Source organism: Vidua macroura, chromosome 10 (assembly GCF_024509145.1).
Source record: "Vidua macroura isolate BioBank_ID:100142 chromosome 10, ASM2450914v1, whole genome shotgun sequence".
NCBI classification, from domain to species: Eukaryota; Metazoa; Chordata; class Aves; order Passeriformes; family Viduidae; genus Vidua; species Vidua macroura.
The window spans coordinates 1,835,726-1,857,122 of record NC_071580.1 but is presented as its reverse complement, the minus strand read 5'-3'; the positions used below and the strand labels follow the sequence as shown (position 1 = coordinate 1,857,122).

General features: G+C 43.8%; 1 protein-coding gene and 1 non-coding gene across 4 annotated transcripts; both read left to right on the top strand.

The window, feature by feature from the left end:
• The first annotated feature begins 314 nt into the window (after nt 1-314).
• On the top strand, nt 315-21,014 carry KPNA4 (karyopherin subunit alpha 4). Of its 3 annotated transcripts, XM_053986356.1 has the most exons (17): nt 316-484; nt 7,454-7,498; nt 8,153-8,242; nt 8,330-8,359; nt 8,439-8,491; nt 9,196-9,291; nt 9,394-9,479; nt 11,064-11,150; nt 12,130-12,299; nt 12,389-12,433; nt 13,288-13,419; nt 14,146-14,274; nt 15,648-15,752; nt 16,352-16,423; nt 17,042-17,204; nt 18,006-18,100; nt 19,071-21,014. In XM_053986356.1, the coding sequence occupies exons 1-17, from the start codon at nt 416-418 to the stop codon at nt 19,167-19,169; spliced, it is 1,566 nt and encodes a 521-aa protein (XP_053842331.1). In that variant the 5' UTR covers nt 316-415; the 3' UTR covers nt 19,170-21,014. The 3 variants fall into 3 exon arrangements, with proteins under 3 accessions (XP_053842332.1, XP_053842331.1, XP_053842333.1); XM_053986357.1 differs by lacking the exon at nt 17,042-17,204 and having other exon boundaries at nt 315-484; XM_053986358.1 differs by lacking the exon at nt 15,648-15,752.
• On the top strand, nt 14,594-14,871 carry LOC128812536 (small Cajal body-specific RNA 7). The gene has a single exon (XR_008438762.1). It is a non-coding gene; the product is annotated as a small Cajal body-specific RNA 7 (non-coding RNA).
• Nucleotides 21,015-21,397: the final 383 nt, after the last annotated feature.

Sequence of the window (21,397 nt, the reverse complement as noted above, 5' to 3'; positions counted from 1 at the left end):
GCGGCGCTGAGGCGGCCCCGCCTTCCCTCCCGCTGCCCGCTGCTGCGTCACCGCTCCCGCCCTCTCCCTCCCCGCCGCCATTGGCCGCGGGGCGCGCGCGGCGCAGCCAATGGGCGGCGGCGCCCAGAGCGAGGCTGCCCCTGCTCCCCCGCCCGCCTCGCTCGGCCCGTCCCTTCCCCCGCTCGGCGGCACCGGCGCGTTCGGGCCGCCGGCACCGGCCCGGGCCCGCTGCGAACCGCCCCGCTCCGGGCCCCGCCGCACCGCGCCCGGCCCCGCCACCCGGCCCCGCAGCGCCGCTCCCTCGCCCCGGGTCCTTCCCGGCTCGCCGAGGCCGAGAGCGGGCCCGCCGGGCCCCCGGCGCGCTCGGGCCCGGGCGGAGGCGGAGGGGCCGCGCTCCTCCCCGGCCGCCCCCGCCATGGCCGACAACGAGAAGCTGGACAACCAGCGCCTCAAGAACTTCAAGAACAAAGGCCGCGACCTGGAGGTGAGCGCGGCGGGGCCCGGCCGCGGCGCCCGCCCTGAGCCGCGGGGAGGCGGGAGCGGCGCGGCCGGGCGGGGAGGGAGGGAGGGAGGAAGGAGCCGCCGAGGCCGCGCTGCGGGCCGGGCGCGGCCGGGCCCCGGCCAGGGGCAGCGGGCGGCGAGGGGAGGCAGCGGCCGCGCCCGCCCGGCGCCGCTCCGCGGCTCCGCGGCCCCTCGGGCCCGGCCGCGGCTCCTCCCGGGCGGCTGCGCCCGGCGGGGCTCGGCCCGGCCCTGCCCCAGCGGCCCCGCTTCGGGGTGGGCTCGCCGGAATTGCTGCTGGAACAATCTCTCCGAGCAGCTCCTAAAAGCCTGAGTCAGGATTAGGGCCCGGTTGGCTGTTCTGCTCTGCGTGTCTCCAGGATACCTAATTAAATAAATAACGCCGGAACTTTCGTAGCAAGATTATTTTTTAAAAAAACCATTTTTTCCTTTTTTTTTTTTTATTTTCTTTTTTTTTTTTTTTTTTTTTTTTTGTGTTTCTGCTTTCTGCTCAGATAGTTGAGAAGCCGTTCTGCCTTGTAGCACAGAGGAACTTTTTGGTGCTTCAATTATTCGAGCTGTGAAGGTGCTTCCTAAACACAGCAGGATACATAATTAACTTGGGGTTTCCTTAGGAAATGGTCAAATTTTAAAACTAGGTATCAATCCTCACCTTTAAGTGCTGGCTGGAGCTTAAAATTTTCTGTACCGGGTTCTGGACAAGAATCTTGGCGTTCTCGTGGCTGTTTTTTACTAGCTTCAAAGTGTCCCTTGTGTTTTCCATAATGTTCCACTCTTGTATATGAAGACATTACAATGTTTCAAAAGTCAAAACTCCTTTATATTCCCTGTGTTAATTGAAACATCAGCCAACTTTCCCAGCAGTCTGTAACACCTGGATTTTTAACCCGCCCAATTAGATTGATAAAGCAGTTTATTACTCAGTTATGTCCAAACTTTTGGCAAAAATGTTGGAGGTAATTAATTGCTCTGCTTGCAACAGTGTTGTGAGGTTGGTTGGTAACCCCTTGCCTTAGATACTAATTTATTTTTATATAAATTTTGTTACCACTGAATAGGCAGTTACAGGAAGGCATCTTTAGGAATGCACACAGAATGTGCCCTTACAGTGAAAAATGGGATTCACGAGTCGACCCGGGCTGGAATTCAGGTGCTTTGGTGCAGAATTTCAAGGGGAAAGGGCTGGAGTAGGGAAGGTTCAAGATGGACACGCAGGTAACACCACGTGGGAGTGTGTCAGAAGGCAGGCAAGCTCTTCAATCTTTTTTTTTTTTTTATTTGCTGCAGCACTGAAATGCCTTTTTTCACAGCCCAAACCCACTGCTGGGCCGTGTTAAATTTTAGAGAGTGACATTTATCCAGCAAATCCTGGAGCACATGCCTGCTCCCTAAAATAACCACGGTGCAGGGCTATTTTTCATACAATAGCTCAGGCTTCTGGCTGTCCCTGCTGCTCATGAACTGCTTACACATCACACTGGGCATCAGGCTGAGGGAATTGCTGGTGCCCACTCCCAGCCAAGCTCCAAAATCCAGCTTGCAGGGCTGTTTGGGCAGAAAGTTGTGCATTTATTTGGCAAAGGAAACCAACATTTGATCTTTATCTCCTTCACTCCTCCCCCTTTTTATCTGCGCTGAAATTCTCGTTGGCCCTGGGTTGTTTTTACAAAACCATCATTTTTTTTTTACATTTTCCATGACAGTTTACCCCCTAGAGAAATGAGAAATCACCCTAATTTTGGTGAAAGCCAAATGGAGAGGTTTCTGGAGGTTATGAAAGGTTGCCATGTTGTGAATTGCAAACTTCCTAAAAATGTTATCTCTTAATTCCATGTGCTCAGATCAGCCCATTGGCAGTTACAGTTCCTGTCACATTGTCCTTGCCTTCCAGGTGTTACATATTCACGGGAAGTTCTTGTATTTCTGACCAAAATCAGGGAATTTCCTACATTTCACTCCTTAAAGTACCAAACATTTATTCATCTTTTTGGGTTCCCTAGTTATTTGATTTCTTTCCCCCAGTATGCTTCTAAAAATACAAATTCTGGCCGGGAAAAAAAAGAGGGGAAAAAAGAAAATAAACCCCAGCACAAGCACCTGTTTTACATAAGATGTTTGACAAAATTCCTTCATATGCTGAAGTCTTGGGTAAACATTTCCTGCACGGGCACGTTGTAAATAATTGCTGCCATGTGTTTGGACATGACAGATTGGTGGTGACACTGAGAATTGAGGGATTCACTGGGACCAGAAATCCCCAAGAATTCCTTCTCCTGTCCCTGGTTTCTGCTCCTGCTCAAAGGAATACATGTAATAAAGTTTTTAATAGTGGGGGAGCAGTAATTTGGAGCTGAGGCAGCATCTCTGGGGGGAATTTAAGATTTCTGGTCGGTGCTTGCAACGTTTTTTTAGGGTCTTCAAGATTTTAGAGCTGTGGGGGGAAAAATAGAATTGGTTCAGCACAAAGAGGAACTTTAAAAACTGCAGAAGTGGCCACAGTTTTTAACCTCCAACCCCAAAGTCTGACTTGAAGAAGGGCTATCTGGACTCTGCTATGAAATTATGCAAATACTGATCCATTAGGGAGCAGGATAAGGTGACTTTTTTTCATCTTGTCTTCAGTGAGGAACAGGTTTGACTTGGGTTTTTTTTTTTCCTTGGATGAGAAGGGTTGAGCTGGTTTTTACTGGTTGTTGTGGGGATGGCTGTGCTGGCACCCATCCAACCTTTGTTTTTAATGGTAATAGCACAGATCTTGGAATGAAATACCAGATCTCTACTGCACAAAGGCCAGATAAGTGCAGATTGATCATCGTGCCTGTGCTAGAGTTTTATGGACAAACTGAGTTTAAATAATGCCTTTTTAGTGCTGCATTTGGGGGTCTTGATTTGGGAAGCTTTGCAGAGTTTTGGGGTGTTTTATTTGCTTCATTTTCTTGCACCTGGTGATTCAACATTTCATTTTCTCTTGGTGATTGTTGCCTGCTGCAGCATTGCAATCTGACTGACATTTAGGGTTTGTTTTTTTTATTTTTTTTTTTAATTAAATAAAAAACATTTCCTGCATTTTATTTCTCTGGAAATCCTGGAAGACTCTGCTGAATCTTTTCTCCCCTGCCTCACCTGTGTTGCTGGGCAGGAGATTAAGGATTGCTTGAACAGTGCCAGCACAGGAGAGGTGTTAAATAGAGATTTCTGCTCCTCAACTGAGAGATGCACGAAGGGAAATGGTGATAATTCCGTGATGCAGAGCACTTCAAAACTAATTTTGGAGCAGCCATTGCATCAAGATGCTTGAAGATCAGTAATGTCAGGATTTTAAAGAGTTGCCAGCATCATTCAATGGACTTTAAAAATACCAATATATTTGGGAACACCAGGGAAGCTCCAGGGGAGTGAAGGAAAGGTGGTGCTGTGAGATATAGTGAATATTGCAGGTACTTTGAAGCTTTTCAGCCCTTTCTGTATCCCACACAAAATAGTCTGCTTGGGATTAAATGTGGAAGAACTGAAGGAGAGCAGGAATTTCACTCAGTGAGATAAAAATAGGTTCCTTTAAGCTGACTTGGAGTTCTGTGGTGAAGCTCATCCATCTTGTCACTTTCAAATGATACTGAGATATTTGTTTAAGGCATTTTCTCTGCCATGCACAGCTTCTCCAGGAAAAATGGGCCTGGTGGCACATGTAATGTCATATTGATTTTTATTTTTTCATCTGGAACTCAGACTGCCATTTTCATTCTGAAGTTGCTGAGATGTGACTTCTGGGGGTATCTTGGGTTGGCTTTATGATCCCAAAGCGTTTTTATCAGTGATCTTGAGAGGAGATTTCATTGCTCCACTTTGGCATTGAGATAGGGTTTGTAAAGGAGGAGAATAATGGATGGAGGAGGGCCTGAATCACTGGATATAACTGAGGAAAAATAGTCTGGTTTCAGCTGTCTATTCCCTGTGGGGTGTGATTTGTTTTTATTTGGAGTCCCAGACCACACTGGTGCTGGTAGCAACTTCCTGGGAAGGAAGGAAGGAAGGATGGCACAACCAGCTCATTTTTTATTTACAATAACTGTTGACTTTGCAGTTCCCCAGCAGAAACAATGTGCCTTTGGAAGCCATTCCCTGGGATGAGAGCAGCAGCCAGAGTTCTACAGTTACTCCTGTGCTCTCAGACCTCCCTGCTGGAGGTGCAGAAATGGAGTGGAACATTTTATAACAGCAAAAAAATCCCCACCCCACGCAGGAGTGAGCACAGGCTGAGTTCCTGATCCCATTCCAGGGTCCCATTCCAGGTGTGTTCAGGAAGGGCTGGTGCATCCCAGCTGCTTGAAAACCCCCAGAATGTCCCAGGATCCTGCAGGCATCACCACCACGAGATTTTAATGATAAGCTGAAGGGCTCAGTCATGACTAATGGTCAGAAATAGCCCTTATGATAAATCTGAAGCTAAATATAATTGAAAAAAAGGAGGATGGAGGGGTGGCCATCGTAGGCCGACAGAAATAGATCTGCTCGTTTGATTTTTGATGTAGCAAATGACAAACAGGATCCAGTGGCTGAGAGAGCCACGTGAATTCCTGACAGAGTGGTGCATGTTTTTCAACTGGAGCCCTTCCCAGGCCATTCTGAGCTCGGCTGTAAAGCCTTTCTGGTGAGGGTGGTTTCCTGTGGTGGTGTGAGCTGATTCAGATAGCTCAGATCTCCCCCAGGCCAGAAGGAATAACTCCCCACGTGCCAAGAACCACCATCCCTCATCTCTGCCCTTTGAGCTGTTCTCCAGAAGGCTGCACGAGTCCACCTTGGCTCTCTTTGGCATTTGACTTTATCCAAACTGTTCCATCTCTAGCTGGGGTGGTGGCACTGGGAAATCCCACGGCAGAGCTGACTTCAGTTCTCACTTGTGCTTTTCCTCCTCCTCAGAGGATGAGCAGTGCCAGGTTGACCTGTAACTATTCTGTCAACAGACTCTGTTTACACAAAGAGTGATTTTAGTGGAGCCAGGGTTTGGTAAATCCTGCTTCAGAGTGACTTCACTGGTGGCTTGTCTCTCATGTGAAGGCTTTTGTGATTCCAGGGTGTGCAGGCAGGAATTCAGGCAAGGCCTGACAGCTCGTGGCAGGAGGGAGAACATTCTCCTTGTCCCAGCAGAGGATCCTTTCAAGTCTCATCACCTGCAGATAGGATTTGTTAAGTAAAGAATTTTCTAAATGACCCATGTGAGGCTTTTTTTTTTTGTTGTTGTAATATTTGTTTTGGTGCCACTCAGTTGTCTCTGTGTCAGCAGCAGCTTTGCTGTGAGCAGCAGTGTCACCCCTGGGGTCTGGGAAGAGCCACCCCTGTCAAACCCAGGGCAGCTTTTGGGTGGGAATGCTGATTTTGCTGCCTGTGCTTTGGGAAGGTGTTAAAAGCCCTGTGAGATCATCAGGGGCGTGGTGCAGTTCTGCAATCTGATTATCACAGGCTTTCCTCACATTATTTTCACCTTGGATATGCCAGATCTGTAGAGTTTGGAGAAACTCCAGTGGGCATTTGAGAGCAGGAGCCTGGAGCACCTAAGTCAGGTGGAAAGCTGCAGCATCTTTGCAAAGCCTGGAAGTGCTGGGTGGGATCCAGCTTCTCCTGGAGCTCAGAGAAACATCCCTGGAGTGATTCCTGCCTTCCCTCTGCTCTTCAGAGCTGCATCCATTGTCCTGGGGGCTGGGCATTGCTGGGGAATCCCAGGCTGGGGGGGATCACCACGTCCCTGATGATCTCACAGGGCTTTTAACACCTTCCCAAAGCACAGGCAGCAAAATCAGCATTCCCACCCAAAAGCTGCCCTGGGTTTGACAGGGGTGGCTCTTCCCAGACCCCAGGGTGACACTGCTGCTCACAGCAAAGCTGCTGCTGACACAGAGACAACTGAGTGGCACCAGAACAAATATTACAACAACAACAACAAAAAAAGCCTCAGCTCCTCTGCTGTGGCTCTCCCAGGTTGCTGCAGCTGCTCCTGGCACTTTGCCTTTTCCAGAGCAGGAAGCTGTCACTGGGGGAGGTTGGATTTTCCCCTCAGCCCCTGCAAAGTTCTGCTCCCAAAGCAGCAGGGAACCATCCCTGCTTTGCCACTTTTTCCTGTCCTTCACCTTTTTCTTTGGGGAGCTGCGGTGCTCAACTGAAATTTGATCTGATGAGCTGCACCTTCTTTTTGATAAGACAGTGATGCTTTAGAAGTGAGGTTTAGTGCTTATCTTCAGCTCTCCTTGCTGCTCAGGAGGTTCCTTTGCCTTCTGTCCTGTGCCCAGGGACTTCCAGCTTTCCCTGGGCTTGTCACAGTAAAAATGGAATTGTTTGGAATTTTGCTGTTCTCGTTCGCTGTGGAGTTCAAAGTGCTGGAATAAAATCACTCCAGACTGATTTATTTCTCTGTTCTCACTGCAGTAGCACAAGCAGCAATAAACCAATTTGTTATATTTACAATTGATTTGTTTCCCTGAGTACTGTCAATGGCAGCTGTAGAGAAAATGACAAAAAATACTGCTCTTAAATGTCAAAAGGTTTTAATTTATAAATAATAGTTCTGGAACTCAGCTTTGCTTGCAGGGTCTCTTAATTTGAGCTTGTTTATAAAGTTATTTTACTGTTAGATTGCCCTGGTCTTTATAATGCTTTTGGTGCTGTTTTTTACAACTCCTTTCCATTTTACCCTTTGAAAAACATGGTTTTATTCCTAATTCCTTTTTTCCTCAACATGAAGACTTAGGAGAATGTTTTACTATGACATAACAGAAATATTGTAGTTATTTCCATTTCCTGTAGGATCTTTACTTTTATAATGAAAATTAAACCCTCTGTGTAAAAGTTGTGTTTAAAATGCATGAACTGAAATAGTTGTACAATAACTTTTTAAATTGATCTAAATTCAGATTATCAATTTTTTTATCTTTATTCTTTCCAGACTATGAGAAGACAAAGAAATGAAGTTGTTGTGGAGTTGAGAAAGGTGAGATGACCCAGAGTTATTATTCTTTTATTTTATATAATTATTATTATTCTTTTATAAAATTATTCTCACCAAATGGGATTTGACTTTGTTGTTACTCTGATAAAATGTAAGAGTTTTCATTAAAGACTCAAAAGTTCTGAAGTTATGGGAGCTCCACAACTTTTGTCCTGTAACCTAATTAAGGAACTCATTCTTGCACTTCCAGAGGTTTTTAAAGATTTGGTTTTTCCTTTGAAAATTAGCTGTTCCTGCTCATCTGCAGGCAGAAAATTATTTCCTTACAAGTAAATGTGGAAGAGTGTGAAGGTAAAACTGGAATTGTTGGAAAAAAGGAATCACAACTGGAATTATTTTTCTTTGGAGCTGAAGAGAAAACCTCTGGGAATTGCTGTGTCCTGCTAGAAATGATGACAAATAAACTGGATGTGTGCACATCAAACTCCCAGCACAAGTTGGATGATGCAGGATTTTTTAGGAGGAATTCCCAAAATGTGCTTCTCTGGGCAGTCCTTTCCAACTTTTTTTGGGAAGATTTAGTGTCAGTCGTGGTGTATTTATGATTGTTGGAAACAGAAGCTTCTCTTCCCTTCCTAACACCCCCACCCCCTTAAATCCAAGTTTTAAAGGTATCCCATCATTTTTCTTTTTAAGAACAAAAGAGATGAGCATCTCCTAAAGAGAAGGAATGTTCCCCATGAGGATATCTGTGAGGATTCTGATATAGATGGGGACTTCAGAGTGGTAAGAATTAACTTGCAATAATTTCTGCTTTTTACATCCTTAAAAGACATTTGGAATTTCTAACTGCTTCTTGTCTCTGTTTTCTAGCAAAACACTTCTTTGGAGGCAATAGTACAGGTAAAAACAATTAAATTGTTTGGATAGTCTTTGTGGCATGATGACAAATGTGTGAAAAATCTATTTTCTCTTATTTTAGAATGCTTCAAGTGACAACCAGGGTATTCAGTTAAGTGCTGTGCAGGCAGCAAGGTAAGAACACACTTTGCTCAAATATCCTGATTTTATTCTTATTTTATCATGCTCTTAATGTCAGAAAATGTGTTCTAGCTTAACTGAAGTTGTATTAATGAAGTGATTTTTAAAGGGAAAATAGAACTGTAAAGAAATCAGAATGCTCAGACCTTTTAAGTAGTGTGGATTTTCTTTACAAGTAAATACCTGGATTTGTCTTGCTGCAAGCTTGAAGCTTCTCACAGAATAAAATACACACTTCAAAGGACTGTAAAATCTTTGGCTCTAAGTGCAGAAAAGCTGAGTGGCTCCTTTTGTAGGAGTTGGAGCTGAATAACTCTTATCTTTTATTTTCCTGGCTGGTGATAAAATTGCAGAGGGCAGAAAGCATGGAATGAAATGGCCAATGGATGTAATGGCTCTGCTTCTCCAGTGGCTCAATAATTTCACTTTGGGGGATTATTTTCACTTAAAGAGGAAGAAACAAACCCTGTGGATCTGTGGGAGGAGGAGAGAAACCCTTGGGAAGGAATTCCCAGCCCAGCAGGAGCAGTTTGGGGCTCCATTGGAGATTCCCAAACTCAACCATGGGAAGCCTTTACTGCCCTGCTCCAGTGGCAGCACTGATCCCTTTTTGAGGGGAAAGTTGGATTGAACAGCTCCCTGCTCCTTTCCAGGCAGGATTTGTGTGTAATTTGGTTTTTTTGTCCATTTCCCTGCAGGAAGCTGCTGTCCAGTGACCGCAATCCACCCATCGACGACCTAATAAAATCAGGAATATTACCTATCCTAGTGCACTGTCTTGAGAGAGATGACAAGTGAGTACTGCCAAAACTCAAAATGCTGCACCACTTCTTGCTCTTTAGCTGATGTGCCACTGATCTGAATAATAATAATAACTGCATTTTCTTTCTCTGTAGTCCTTCCTTACAGTTTGAAGCTGCGTGGGCTCTGACCAACATTGCCTCTGGAACCTCGGAGCAAACCCAGGCTGTAGTTCAATCCAGTGAGTCCTGAGGGGGGATCTGATCCAAATCCCACAGCTGGGATTTGGTTGGGATCAGGTTGTTAGTCAAGGCCCTGAAGGAGCTGCTGCCAGGGCTTTACCTCACACATCAGGGTTTAAACCCATTTGGGTTTCCTAATGGTGAACAGCAGCTGGAAACTCAGAATATCTTAGAAGAGTTGATATCTGCTGGCTTCCACTTTTCAAACTTGAAAAAAACCATCAAAATTCACCAAAAAAACTTGAAATAAAGCCAAACAACCCCTCTGAAAAGCTCCCTGTTGTGAAGAGGGAAGAATATTCACAGACCTGACACTGAACTCTTCCAAAACTCAGTTGAATTACAAAACCTGTCCTTCCTATTCTGAGGCATCTGAAACGTGGGAAGGAATTGTTGTTGGAATCTGAGCTACCAGGCAAAGCAATCTTTGTTCTGAACTCCAAGCATGTCCTGAAGCAGAGCTTCTGTTGCTCAATCAAAACTAAATGGGCAGGGTTTTTAATTGAGTGAACAAACCAGAGCTTCTTGAAGAATCAGAGATACAGTGAAATGAGATTTTCCTAAGATTTAAGGAAAAAAATACACAACAGTTATGTTGGCTGCAAGATCAGTTGCTTCTGCTTTTGGAAACTCAGTGTTAAGAGCCTGTGACCTTTGATGTAATTTGATTTTCACTCTTACAGGATTTCCCTTTGGTAATACTTTTTACCTTTTCTTCCATCCTCCTCTTTTCCCAGTTGCAACCTGATCTAGAACACTTTAATTTATCAATGGATTGAGCACTTTTTCAGTGATTTCTGTAGGTCTGTATTGCACTCTGTTAGTCAATTTAATAGCTGTGACATACGAAATTATGATTTATTTCAATTTCAGTGATGCTTTTTTTGTAATTTTTTCCATGGGAAATTATTAATCTGCTTGCTGGAGATGTTTTTTTCTCCTTGCATACAGACACTGTAAATACCTTTATTTAGCAGGAAATAAGAATCCTGCTAGTTGTTTCTCTATGGTTTACATTAAGAAAAAATCTAAACATTTCAAATTTCTCTTGAAATACATGAAATAAATGGGTTCCTTTCAGACTGGGCTGTTATGTTAGCAAGCACCTCAGTGCTGGGGGAGAATAAAACAGGATCAATTATGTCAATGTGGATTCCTTTCCTGCCCTCTTCCTACATTCCCACTCCTCAGTTCCCACTCCATTCCTGCTGCTTCTCCAGTTGCTTCATTGCAGTGCCTGAGTTTGGTCCCTGTTGTTCCTTTGCACTTGGGCTGGTGCATAACTTAGCAGAGAATTTCTGAATTCAATAAATGGAACTAAATTTGGATCCTGACAAGCTTCAGTAAACTTGAGACTTGCAAACAAATTAAATGTCAGGGGTTTAATATTCTCCAGTGCAGGCTCTGTAAGAATATGCAGCAAAGGAAGAATCATTGCAGTGCTTTATTTTAGCATCACCTGGGAAATTAGTGAAGCTTTGACCAGGAGAAAAATGTCTCAGTTGAGAGTTAATTCTGTGAATTATTTGCTCTTTTGAGATGCATTTTTAACCATTTCCCTGGGTTATTTTTGTACCTTTCAGATGCTGTGCCGCTTTTCCTGAGACTGCTGCATTCACCTCATCAAAATGTTTGTGAGCAAGCAGTGTGGGCTTTAGGAAATATCATAGGTGGGTGTTCTTCCTGCCACCAGCACCCTCTGGGGATGTTTTATTTTTATTATTATTATTGTTACTCCTGCCACCACCACCCTCTGGGGACGTTTTATTAATTATTGTTACTCCTGCCACCACCAACTTTTGGGGATGTTTTATTATTGTTTGGAGGTTTTGTCAAGGAATCCTCAGGAGTATGTTGGGATCTCACTGTTCTTGGTGGTCTGGTGTTGTCTGCCACCCCTTTCCCTCACCCACCACCATAAATCTGTAAATCATGGGTTGTTTTCTGGTAAAATCTCTAAATAATGGTATGTTTGCCAGTAAAATCTGTAAATTTTAACAGAAATCTAAACAGTGGGATAGATATTTGCTGGTAAAATGTCTAAATGATGGGATGGGTGTTTGCTGGTAAAATCTGTAAATGCTGGGATGTTTGCTGGTAAAATCTGTAAATTTTAACAGAAATCTAAACAACAGGATAGATGTTTGCTGGTAAAATCTGTAAATTCTGGGATGTTTGCTGGTGAAATCTCTAAATGCTGGGATGTTTGCTGGTAAAATCTGTAAATGCTGGGATGTTTTCTGGTGAAATCTCTAAATGCTGGGATGTTTTCTGGTGAAATCTGTAATGCTGGGATGTTTTCTGATAAAATCTCTAAATGCTGGGATGTTTTCTTGTGAAATCTCTAAATGCTGGGATGTTTTCTGTTCAAATCTCTAAATGCTGGGATGTTTGCTGGTGAAATCTGTAATGCTGGGATGTTTGCTAGTAAAATCTCTAAATGCTGGGATGTTTTCTGTTCAAATCTCTAAATGCTGGGGTGGATGTCTGCAGTTAAAATCTGTAAACGATGGGATGGGTGTTTTCTGTTCAAATCTGTAAATGCTGGGATGTTTTCTGTTTAAATCTCTGAATGCTGGGATGTTTTCTGTTCAAATCTCTAAATGCTGGGATTTTTTTTGCTCAAACACCCCTGCTTGTGTCCCACAGGTGATGGACCCCAGTGTAGAGATTATGTCATTAGCCTTGGAGTAGTGAAGCCCCTGCTGTCCTTCATCAGCCCCTCCATCCCCATCACCTTCCTCAGGAACGTCACCTGGGTCATGGTGAACCTGTGCCGCCACAAAGACCCCCCTCCACCGATGGAGACCATCCAGGAGGTGATGGAATGGCTCTGCAGGGGGCTGGCTTCCAGCTGGGCCTTGGGCTGCTTCCAAAATAACCCTCAGGTGTTTCTTTCCCCCTCCAGATCCTGCCAGCGCTCTGTGTTTTAATTCACCACACGGATGTAAATGTGAGTGACCCCTCTTAGAGCCACTCCTGCTGTGCATTTTTAGCTGAAATGTAAAATAAAATTAAAATCTCTGATGGTCCCTTTGATTAGGACATACTTCTTTAGATATCTATAACTGTTTATTTTTAAATATTGATGTTATTTTTAAATAGTAATTTTTTTTTTTCCCCTTGGTATTTCTGTCTTGGCAAGTGTTTATTTGCATGTACTTTCCCTGCACTTAAAACTGAAACTGCTTTCTATTTTTATTGCTGTGAGCATTCATTCACAGAGAAATACAGGAATTTTTTTGCTTAGCACTTAAATTTGTAATGAAAATCAGTGTGAATGAAAGAAAAATCAATGTATGCTGCACATGTCAAATGACAGGGTTAGATGTAACTTCTGAGGCGTTAAATATGAAATTTTATTTAAAAGTGAAGTAAGTGAGCAAACTTCATCAAAATTATGGAATGAGTCAGCTTTTTGTCTGAACATAAATCAGAATTTAAGATTAATTCTTTGCTTCCAAAAGAAGTTGTAGCTGAGTTAATGGCAACAGTGCTCTGCAAAAAAATATATCTGTATTAACTTTACTATTCCTATAGTAATTATGTGATTTAAGTTCTTGTCTCTAAGGAGGTGAAACCAAGTTTATTGGAATTTTGAAAACTCCTGTATTGGTGAGCCACTCAGGAGCTGTCAGCTGAAACAACATTCACTCAATATTTTTGCCAGCTGCCAGTTGAAATATTCACATTTCCTGCTGCTTGAAGCGGCTTTTGTGCACGTGGTAACTGAGATGGATTTGCAGAAAGGCTCAGCTCTGGGGAGCTGCTTCTGTGCTGCTGACAGAGCTGTGTTGGGTCTCTCAGATCTTGGTAGATACAGTCTGGGCACTCTCCTATCTCACGGACGCTGGCAATGAGCAGATCCAGATGGTGATCGACTCTGGCATTGTCCCTCACTTGGTTCCTCTCCTCAGCCACCAGGAAGTCAAAGTCCAGGTGAGTTTGGAGCAAGTGACCCCCAAAATGAGCTGCTGCAGAAAATGCTTTCTTTTTTATAGCTCTGTTATGGTTTGATTTTGGTGTGATGTCAGTTTTTCTGTTCACTCTGCTCTTATCACTCTCTTAGCATCACTTAAAAGTCTTAAATTCTTAAAACAACTAAAATCTTAACTCTTAAAACTCCAGCTCCCACAACTAAACACTGTTCTCTTTCTCACTTTACTTTCTCTTCTACCAACATACTACCAACACAATTTCTATCTCTTTCACTCTTTCTCCTTCTAAAAAAAAAAAAAACATTTTGATTTCTTCTTACTTTTCTATCTACATAAACCAACCTAATTCCAATCCCTTCATGCCCTGAACCTACTTCTCCTAAACTACATAATTTCCCCTGCCCCACCCAACCTATAACTGAACAAAGAATTTACACTCTTCTACTAACCAAAATCAAAAATTAATTCCCCTAAAAATTCTCTACTTATAACCCCCTGTATTCTGAAAAATAAATCCATTACCTTCAGTAATCACTCCAAACATTAACATCCAAATCTAGGCACTAATTAAACACTAACTTCCTAAAAAAACTCATTTCCTTATCAAACCAAAACAAGCTCCCGTTGAAATTTAACAAATATTTTTTCCCTGCAGCATTTGCATGAACCCTTTCTGTGTGCTGAGCTCTGCAGAGCTCGTTTTGAAAGGAAATGTTTTGTTTTGCAGACGGCTGCGCTCAGAGCTGTGGGGAACATCGTCACTGGCACCGACGAGCAGACACAGGTGGTTCTCAACTGTGAAGCTCTCTCACATTTCCCAGCACTTCTGACACATCCCAAAGAAAAAATTAATAAGGTGAGCAACACCAGGGATTTTACCTGGTTGGGAACTTTTGTATTTGACTGAGCTTGGGTTCCACGTGCTGTAGTGCCATAAAGATGTGAATAATCGACTCCTTCCTCCAGTTTGTGGCAAATTTCAGCAAATACTGATTTTTTTTTTTCTGGAAATTAATATTCACAGGGAAGTCTCTTAGGAGCTGCAGGCTTGTGCTTGACAGGAATGTCAATGTTTGTAGGAAATCAAAGCTTTGTTATAAATCTGGCTGTTGGCTTGCGTAGGAGTTCTCAATACGTGAAACGTCTCCTTAATTAATTAATTAACCTGACTCTCTCAGAAGTGATGACACGGAGATAATTGGGTGTGTTTGGCTGGAGTGTGTGTGAGAAAGGGGACTGAGAGCTGGGGGTGAGCTGTGTGTGGGGTGTGTGGGGGGCTCTCGTGGGGGCACTGATGGCAGTGCTGAGCCAGGAGTGCATCTGAGGCGTGTTGGGCACCTCGGGGCCCCTCTGCAACACTGCCAGTGATTAAAGCCCCAGAAAAGCCCACCAGGAGAGCCCCAGGCAGCCCAAAGGTCTCCAGGGTCACCAGTGATCCTGTGATCTGATCTCAGAGAGTCAGGGAGCGAGGGATGAACACGGCTGAAGCTTATTTTGAGAGAATTCTCAGCTGAAGTGTTCTGTTTCGGGGAGGCTGAGAAGGAATTGAATGGTGGAGCATTTCTAGGAAGGGAGAAATCTATCAGCAGTAGGATTTTAAAAGGTTGATACTCTGATATAATTAAAATTGTATTTAAAACTGTTACTTCTTGACTGAAGTTTAGATTCCCACTCTAAAAGGGAGGTGAGGGCTCTGAATTTAACTCAGGGAGGAGCTGCTGGGGAAGAGATCTGTTCTTGCTTTGCCTGGGAGGAGAGTCCTGGGCCTGTGGACAGAACGAGCATAAAGAGTCATAAACTTCAGAGTGTGGTTAAAAATCAAGTGTTTAATTCATAGTGCTGCATTTTCCTGAAGCTAAGAAGAGACCCCAGGAAGGAGGTAAAGAACTGCCTCCTGCACTGTCGTGTCTGGAATACAGGATTCTGTCAGGCCATCAGCTGAAAGCTGCTAATTGGCAGTGCTGGAAGCAACCAGAAGTGCTCATTTGGCATTTTCTGTCTCCAAAGAATTTCTCCTTTTAATTTGAAGTATTTGGTTGAAGCTGGTGACAGTGAAAGACTTGAGGAGTCTTGTGGGGTCTCCTGAGGTGAGATTGTCCCTTTGGTTTGTCTCTGCAAGAATTCAGCTCAGCACAATCCAGCTGATGGATGTTTAAGGTTGGCCAGTTGCATGGACATAAATGCTGTAGAATCCCTCTGTGAGTTAATTCCTGATGCTTTATTTTGCAGGAAGCAGTGTGGTTCCTATCTAACATCACTGCAGGAAACCAGCAGCAAGTCCAGGCAGTAATAGATGCAAACCTTGTTCCAATGATAATCCATCTTCTAGATAAGGTCAGATCCCAAGGACTGGTGGTGGGCTTCAAATCCTGTGTTCCTTTCCAGCTCTTGGTGTCTCTTAAAAAGTGACTTCCCAAACCATTCTGTGCTGCCAAGGATCTGCTGTGGCAGAAGGAAGGAACAGCTAAAAGCACGTGGGAATTATTTAAGGGAAAGGACCAATAACCCAGAGCTGGTCACAAATAGCTCTGGTAATTGCCAATTTATTGATGTGTGAGAAAAGATTGGAGACTTTTCCATGTAATGCCAGGGCTGAGCTGCTGCTGCAGCTTTATCACAGCTCACACTGGGCTCAGCTGGCCCTGCAGGATGTGAGAGCTGCTGATAAGGGCTGGCAGAGTGCAGTGCTGCAGCTCCTGTTGGCTTTGATGTAAACAGCATTCCCTTCCCTGGCAGATCAATTGCAAGCCCTGCTTGTAGGGAAGGGACGAGCACAGAGAGACTCAAAACAGGACAGGATTTATTTGTTACTCTCACACAAAACTGCTTCAGTGACACCTTGCAGAGGGGACTGTAACAAAGGCAGCTTTTGTGGGAATCCTGCCTGACACAAACCCTGGGATGACTGCTCCTGTCTCTGGTTGTGCTTCCAGGGGGATTTTGGGACTCAGAAAGAAGCTGCTTGGGCAATAAGCAACTTAACAATCAGTGGGAGAAAAGACCAGGTGAGTGCAGCTTTGGGAAAAGCTCCATTTCCTGACTTGGGAGGTGCTGGGGTTATGGGGTCTCTGTTCCTCTCTGTTCAGTAACTTCCCCTTCTCCTCATGGGATTTAAGAGTGACCTCCCCTTGTTTTGGGGTCACCTGAGGTCAGGAGCATCCCTGGGGTTTCTTGGAAGCTCTGTTGGGATGGGTGACTTCAGTCAGGCTCTGAGGGGATTCTCAAGCATTGCACATTTCTTTTTACCTTCCTTCCCACACCATGAGGATGTGATAATTAAAAGGACAGTAACCAACGAGTAGAACACAAGTCCCTTGTAAGCCCAGAGTAAGAGATTTGTGGCTGGGCTGGGGTGGTGCTGTCACTCTCCAGAGCTGAGGTTGAAACTCCTTACGCACACTGAAAAATTCACAGTGTTTGCTCCTTGGATGTTGCAGATCTCAAACCTATTTGTAGTTTAGTAGCCAAATGTACCTTTGAACGTGCCAGAAAGGGGTTCCTGAGGTGGCCACTGCAGAGTGCTCTGGGCTGGGGGGTGGCTTTGAGGGCCTGGGCTTGCTGGGATGTGTTTGCCTGTGCTGCTGCCACGTTCCTGCTGTAACTCTTGGCCTTTCCCCCCTCAGGTGGCTTACTTAATTCAACAAAATGTAATTCCTCCCTTTTGCAATTTGCTGACAGTAAAAGATGCACAAGTTGTGCAAGTGGTTCTGGATGGACTAAGTAATATATTAAAAATGGCTGAAGAGGAAGCAGAAACCATAGCCAATCTTATAGAAGAGTGTGGAGGTAGGAAGAGCAAGATTTTAAATAACTTTTCCAGGGACTGCTGCTTTGGCATCCTGCTTGTGTTGGGTTTATTGTTTATTATTATTTTAAGCAAACCTGTTTTAAAGCACCCTTTTCATGCCTATCAAGTGAATATCCACAGCTTTTCCTAAGTTCATGATCAAATAAAATGTGGAGGAGCAGTAAATGGCAGTAAAGTTCATGAGCTGCTAATTTTGTAACAGTCTGCATATTAGACAAATTAGTCTAATTAACAGGAACTAAATTAGTCAATGTGGGGGTGATGTGCTTACCTTAATCATGCACAAGTCATGTCCAGGTGAACTTGGAAAAAATAATTCTACATACAGTGGTTGTAAAATGTAACAACTTTAATTTCCTCGTGGTTTTGAGACTTTCTCCATGTTGGTTGTGGTTTAAGTTGACTGAAACTTTTCAGGGATGAAAGAACAGTGATATTAAACTTGGGCACAGGTAAAAAACTGTGGGATTTGTTAACATGGAGTAGAAAAATCTTTAAAATACCAAATCTTGAGGGAGGGCAGAAGGGTTAAGTGATGGCTGGGAGGGGGAAGGAGGTGTTTGTGCCAAAACTCTGCTTGTCAGAGCTTCAAAAAGATTTCTGTGTACTCAGCTTCTGTGTTTATATGTATAAAATATATATAAATGTTCCAGGTGGGTCTAAAGCATCTTATAACCAGATTATTCATAACTCTATTCCCAGATGTATTCTTAATGTCTTTGTTGGAAGTTGTTTGGCCTGAATTTGGTGTTCTGAGATCTCTTGTGTGTTGGTTGCAGGCCTGGAGAAAATTGAACAGCTACAAAACCATGAAAATGAAGACATCTACAAACTGGCTTATGAGATCATTGACCAGTTCTTCTCCTCAGATGATGTGAGTGTGCAGTTCCCTGCCTTGTGCTCACTGTTTGCATTTACAGATCTGCTGCAGGGGAAAGGCAGCAGCCCCAGGGCACTTGCTGGGCTCAGGGAAGAGCGAGCCCTGCTGTGAACTCCTGCACCTCCTGCCATGGCTGCTGCTGAAGCACCTAAAGAAGATCTGATGCCTAATTTAAGCCTCATCTCTAGGGATTAAATCCCAGGCTGTGAATAGTTCCCTTCACTCTCAGCTTGACATTTCCCATTTGATAAGCTCCCTGCTGACTCCAAGGGCTGAGGCTGCTGCTTAAGAAACAAAGCAGTTGGAATGTTTGAATAGTTCCAGGGGTGGAATGTGCTGATCAGGAACGTTGTTCCCATTTCAGCCATGGGACGTAAATCAAGGGCAGGGTTGATTTGTGTGCACTTCCAGCCAGGAAGTTCATTGCAGGGAGGGGAAGGGCAGCCCTGGCAGTGTGTGCCACGCAGAGAGGGCTTCCTGCTGGCTTCAAAACTGCACAAATGGTTGGGTTCAGCTGCATTCCTGGCCTGTTCTCACTTGGAAGGTTATTTTGTGCTGGAGTTTCACTTTGATGTGAGCAGTAAGTCTTGTGTAGCAACTCAACTTTGGCATTTACAGCTGGACTTGGAATTTAACCCAGTGTCAGATTGGGAACCACAATTTGGGCTTAGTCCTTCCTTGGCTTAGTGGTGCTGCTCTTCTCCAAAGAGCTGAGACAGTTTCTGAGACTGACAGAAGGTTTTCCAGGAGAGAGAACTCTGTACACAAAAGGGTTTGGGGCACCGTGTAGCACTCCCTGACAAATACAGGCTAAAACATTTGGGTTTAAATCACTTCATTTTGGTGCTCTCACTAAATTCGGGGAGGGATGGCAGGACTGGATGCAAGGAGGTGAAGAGAGAGCTGCTTTTGGGTAGGGAGGTTTTGTTGTGGCCCTGCTCACCCTGTCCCCGTTGCATTCCAGATTGATGAAGATCCAAGCCTTGTTCCAGAAGCGATCCAAGGCGGAACATTTGGTTTCAATTCATCTGCCAATGTACCAGCAGAAGGGTTCCAGTTTTAGAGTGGTATTTTGGAAGTTTAGGTACAATGCAGCACTGAATAAAAAAAAAAAAAAGGTTTGATCCATCAATCTTGGCTCATGGGATCCGCTGCTGCATTAAATCGGGAAAGTAAATGTGAAGATTTCATTTGGAATCACAGAAAAGCCCAAATGAAGTCAAGATGGCGAGTGGGTGCGAGTGAGAATGAGTGGCAAAATGTAATGACAAACTTCACACCGAATGCTTCTTTAGATTGTTCAAAGAAAAAAAAGGGCTACAGGTCACAGATCTTCAGTGCCTGAGAAGGAACACCGACCTCCCGGAGCGGCGGGGGGACGCAGTACTCTCATCATCAGCCTCGTAAGCATCAGAGACCAGGATGCCCACAGCGCAGGGAGAGCAGCCCAGGCCTTGCTCTGCAGCCCCGTGTGAATGGCCAGCGTGGAGTGCGTGTCTGCGCCGCTGCCCCGTGCCAGCCCCGCCGTGCCCGGGCCGTGCCAGGCCGGGCGTGCGAGAGGAGAGTGCCTGTGATGTGTCTGTGAGCGTGCGAGCTTGAGTCGCCTCCAGGGGCTGAGGAACCTAAAATCATCCAATGAGTTCACAAGTGTTGACTTACACTGGACACACCGAGACCGGTTTAGCAGCAGACTCTGGTTTACTCCTGCAGCCTGTGTTTTCCTCTTCTTATTTTTTTGTTTTGTTTTTAATTTTTTTTTCCCCTCTTCTTTTTTCTTTCAGTTCTTTTTCATTTCTTTTCCTGTTACAGCTTCTTAGTTGTTTGTAAAGTCAGAATTTCAGGAAGGCTTCCCTGTGCATTTGCACCAGATGAATGTTTGATGTTATGAAAAGCTTTTCCATATCATCAAAACTAATTTGTAGATTTTTGCATGGAAAAAAACAAACAAACAAACAAAAAAAAAATCATCCATTTCCCTTCAAACTAGACTGTGTTGCAGTACACAAGTTGCCATACCAGTAGAAAGCAGTATAAAATGTGGTAATAAAACCTCATCCTTTTCATTTTCAAAGATAACATGAAGACCTTTGCATGTGGTAATCTCCAGCATAGTTCATTTTTAGATTTCGTTGAGTCCTGTAACCAAAATGTTTCTGTTGTGGTAGGATACCGTGCTGTGTTTCAATGTTACTTGTTTTCAAACTTTGTTTTCTATGAAAATGATATGGAAACGTCTAAAAATGAAATTTGGTGCATATGTACTGCTGAATAAAGAGCGAAAAAAGAGGTGTGAATAGATGTACAAATCAAGTCATGGTTTGAACACCTTTAATATGCCTAATCCAATTGTTTTAGACTCTTTTTATCTTAGATGTAGGCAGCCATGAACAATCTATTTTGAGCCACTTTAGAGAGAAAAAAAAAAAAAGAAAAAAAAACTTTGTATTTTTAAGACTTGCACAAAAAGGATGCAAGTGTTTTTATAATTGGAGGAATGCCTCAGTTTTGAGGTCGTGCACACTAAATTCAAGGTGATGTTACAAATTTGTACAAACGGAACTCTTGATAAGGTGGCTCATTGTAGGAAATGCTGTGCCTTCCCCTTTGAGCACAAGTGTTGCATGAACAACAGTTTGCTATAATAAAACATCCCAGGTTAGCCACCATTAGCATCTATATCTACCTTGTGTTTTCAAATCAGCTGGTAATTCTGAAACACTGTAGAATGGATAAAGATTATTTTGTGATCATAACTCTTTGTTGGACTAGAGTATTTTTGCAGCATTCCTTGTCATCAGAAACATGGTTAAAAGTTTAAAACTAGAAGCAGCGGAAAACTAGCTTGTGAATTTATCCAAGTAGAGTGCAGGCTAGGCTGTCTTGGGGAAATAAACATTAAAACTTGCAACTCTGCTGCTCTGCCTGTTTCTTTATGGAATATTCACACTTTGCAGTGAAACACAGAGGTTATTTGAAGAAAGTGACTTTTAAAGGCTGTGGGTTGAGGGTTTTACCTGTTCAATGTTTGCGTGTTGCAGGTTGGAAGGATGGAGTCATTTTGCTACAAATGTTAAAAAAATAACAATTTTACTTCACTTTTTACTGAATTACCTCTGTATATTCACTGAATAAATCAGGGCTGTTTTCATGGGAAATGCAGGGAATCCACGGAGGAGGAAAGTGAAATCCTTTTTATGGAAGTTGCAATGTTCCAAGGAAAATTCTAAGCAGTAAATTACAATTTTCGCCCTCAAATGCCTTTGTGAGGGATGTTCCAGAGAAAATTGCAAA

What these genes read in the sequence shown, in the direction of transcription:
- KPNA4 (XM_053986356.1), top strand. Translation starts at nt 416, where the DNA reads ATGGCCGACAACGAGAAGCTGGACAACCAGCGCCTCAAGAACTTCAAG. An exon ending in CCAGGCTGTAGTTCAATCCA is followed by an intron (nt 9,480 to 11,063) that starts GTGAGTCCTGAG and finishes TGTACCTTTCAG; the next exon opens with ATGCTGTGCCGCTTTTCCTG. An exon ending in AGTTCTTCTCCTCAGATGAT is followed by an intron (nt 18,101 to 19,070) that starts GTGAGTGTGCAG and finishes GTTGCATTCCAG; the next exon opens with ATTGATGAAGATCCAAGCCT.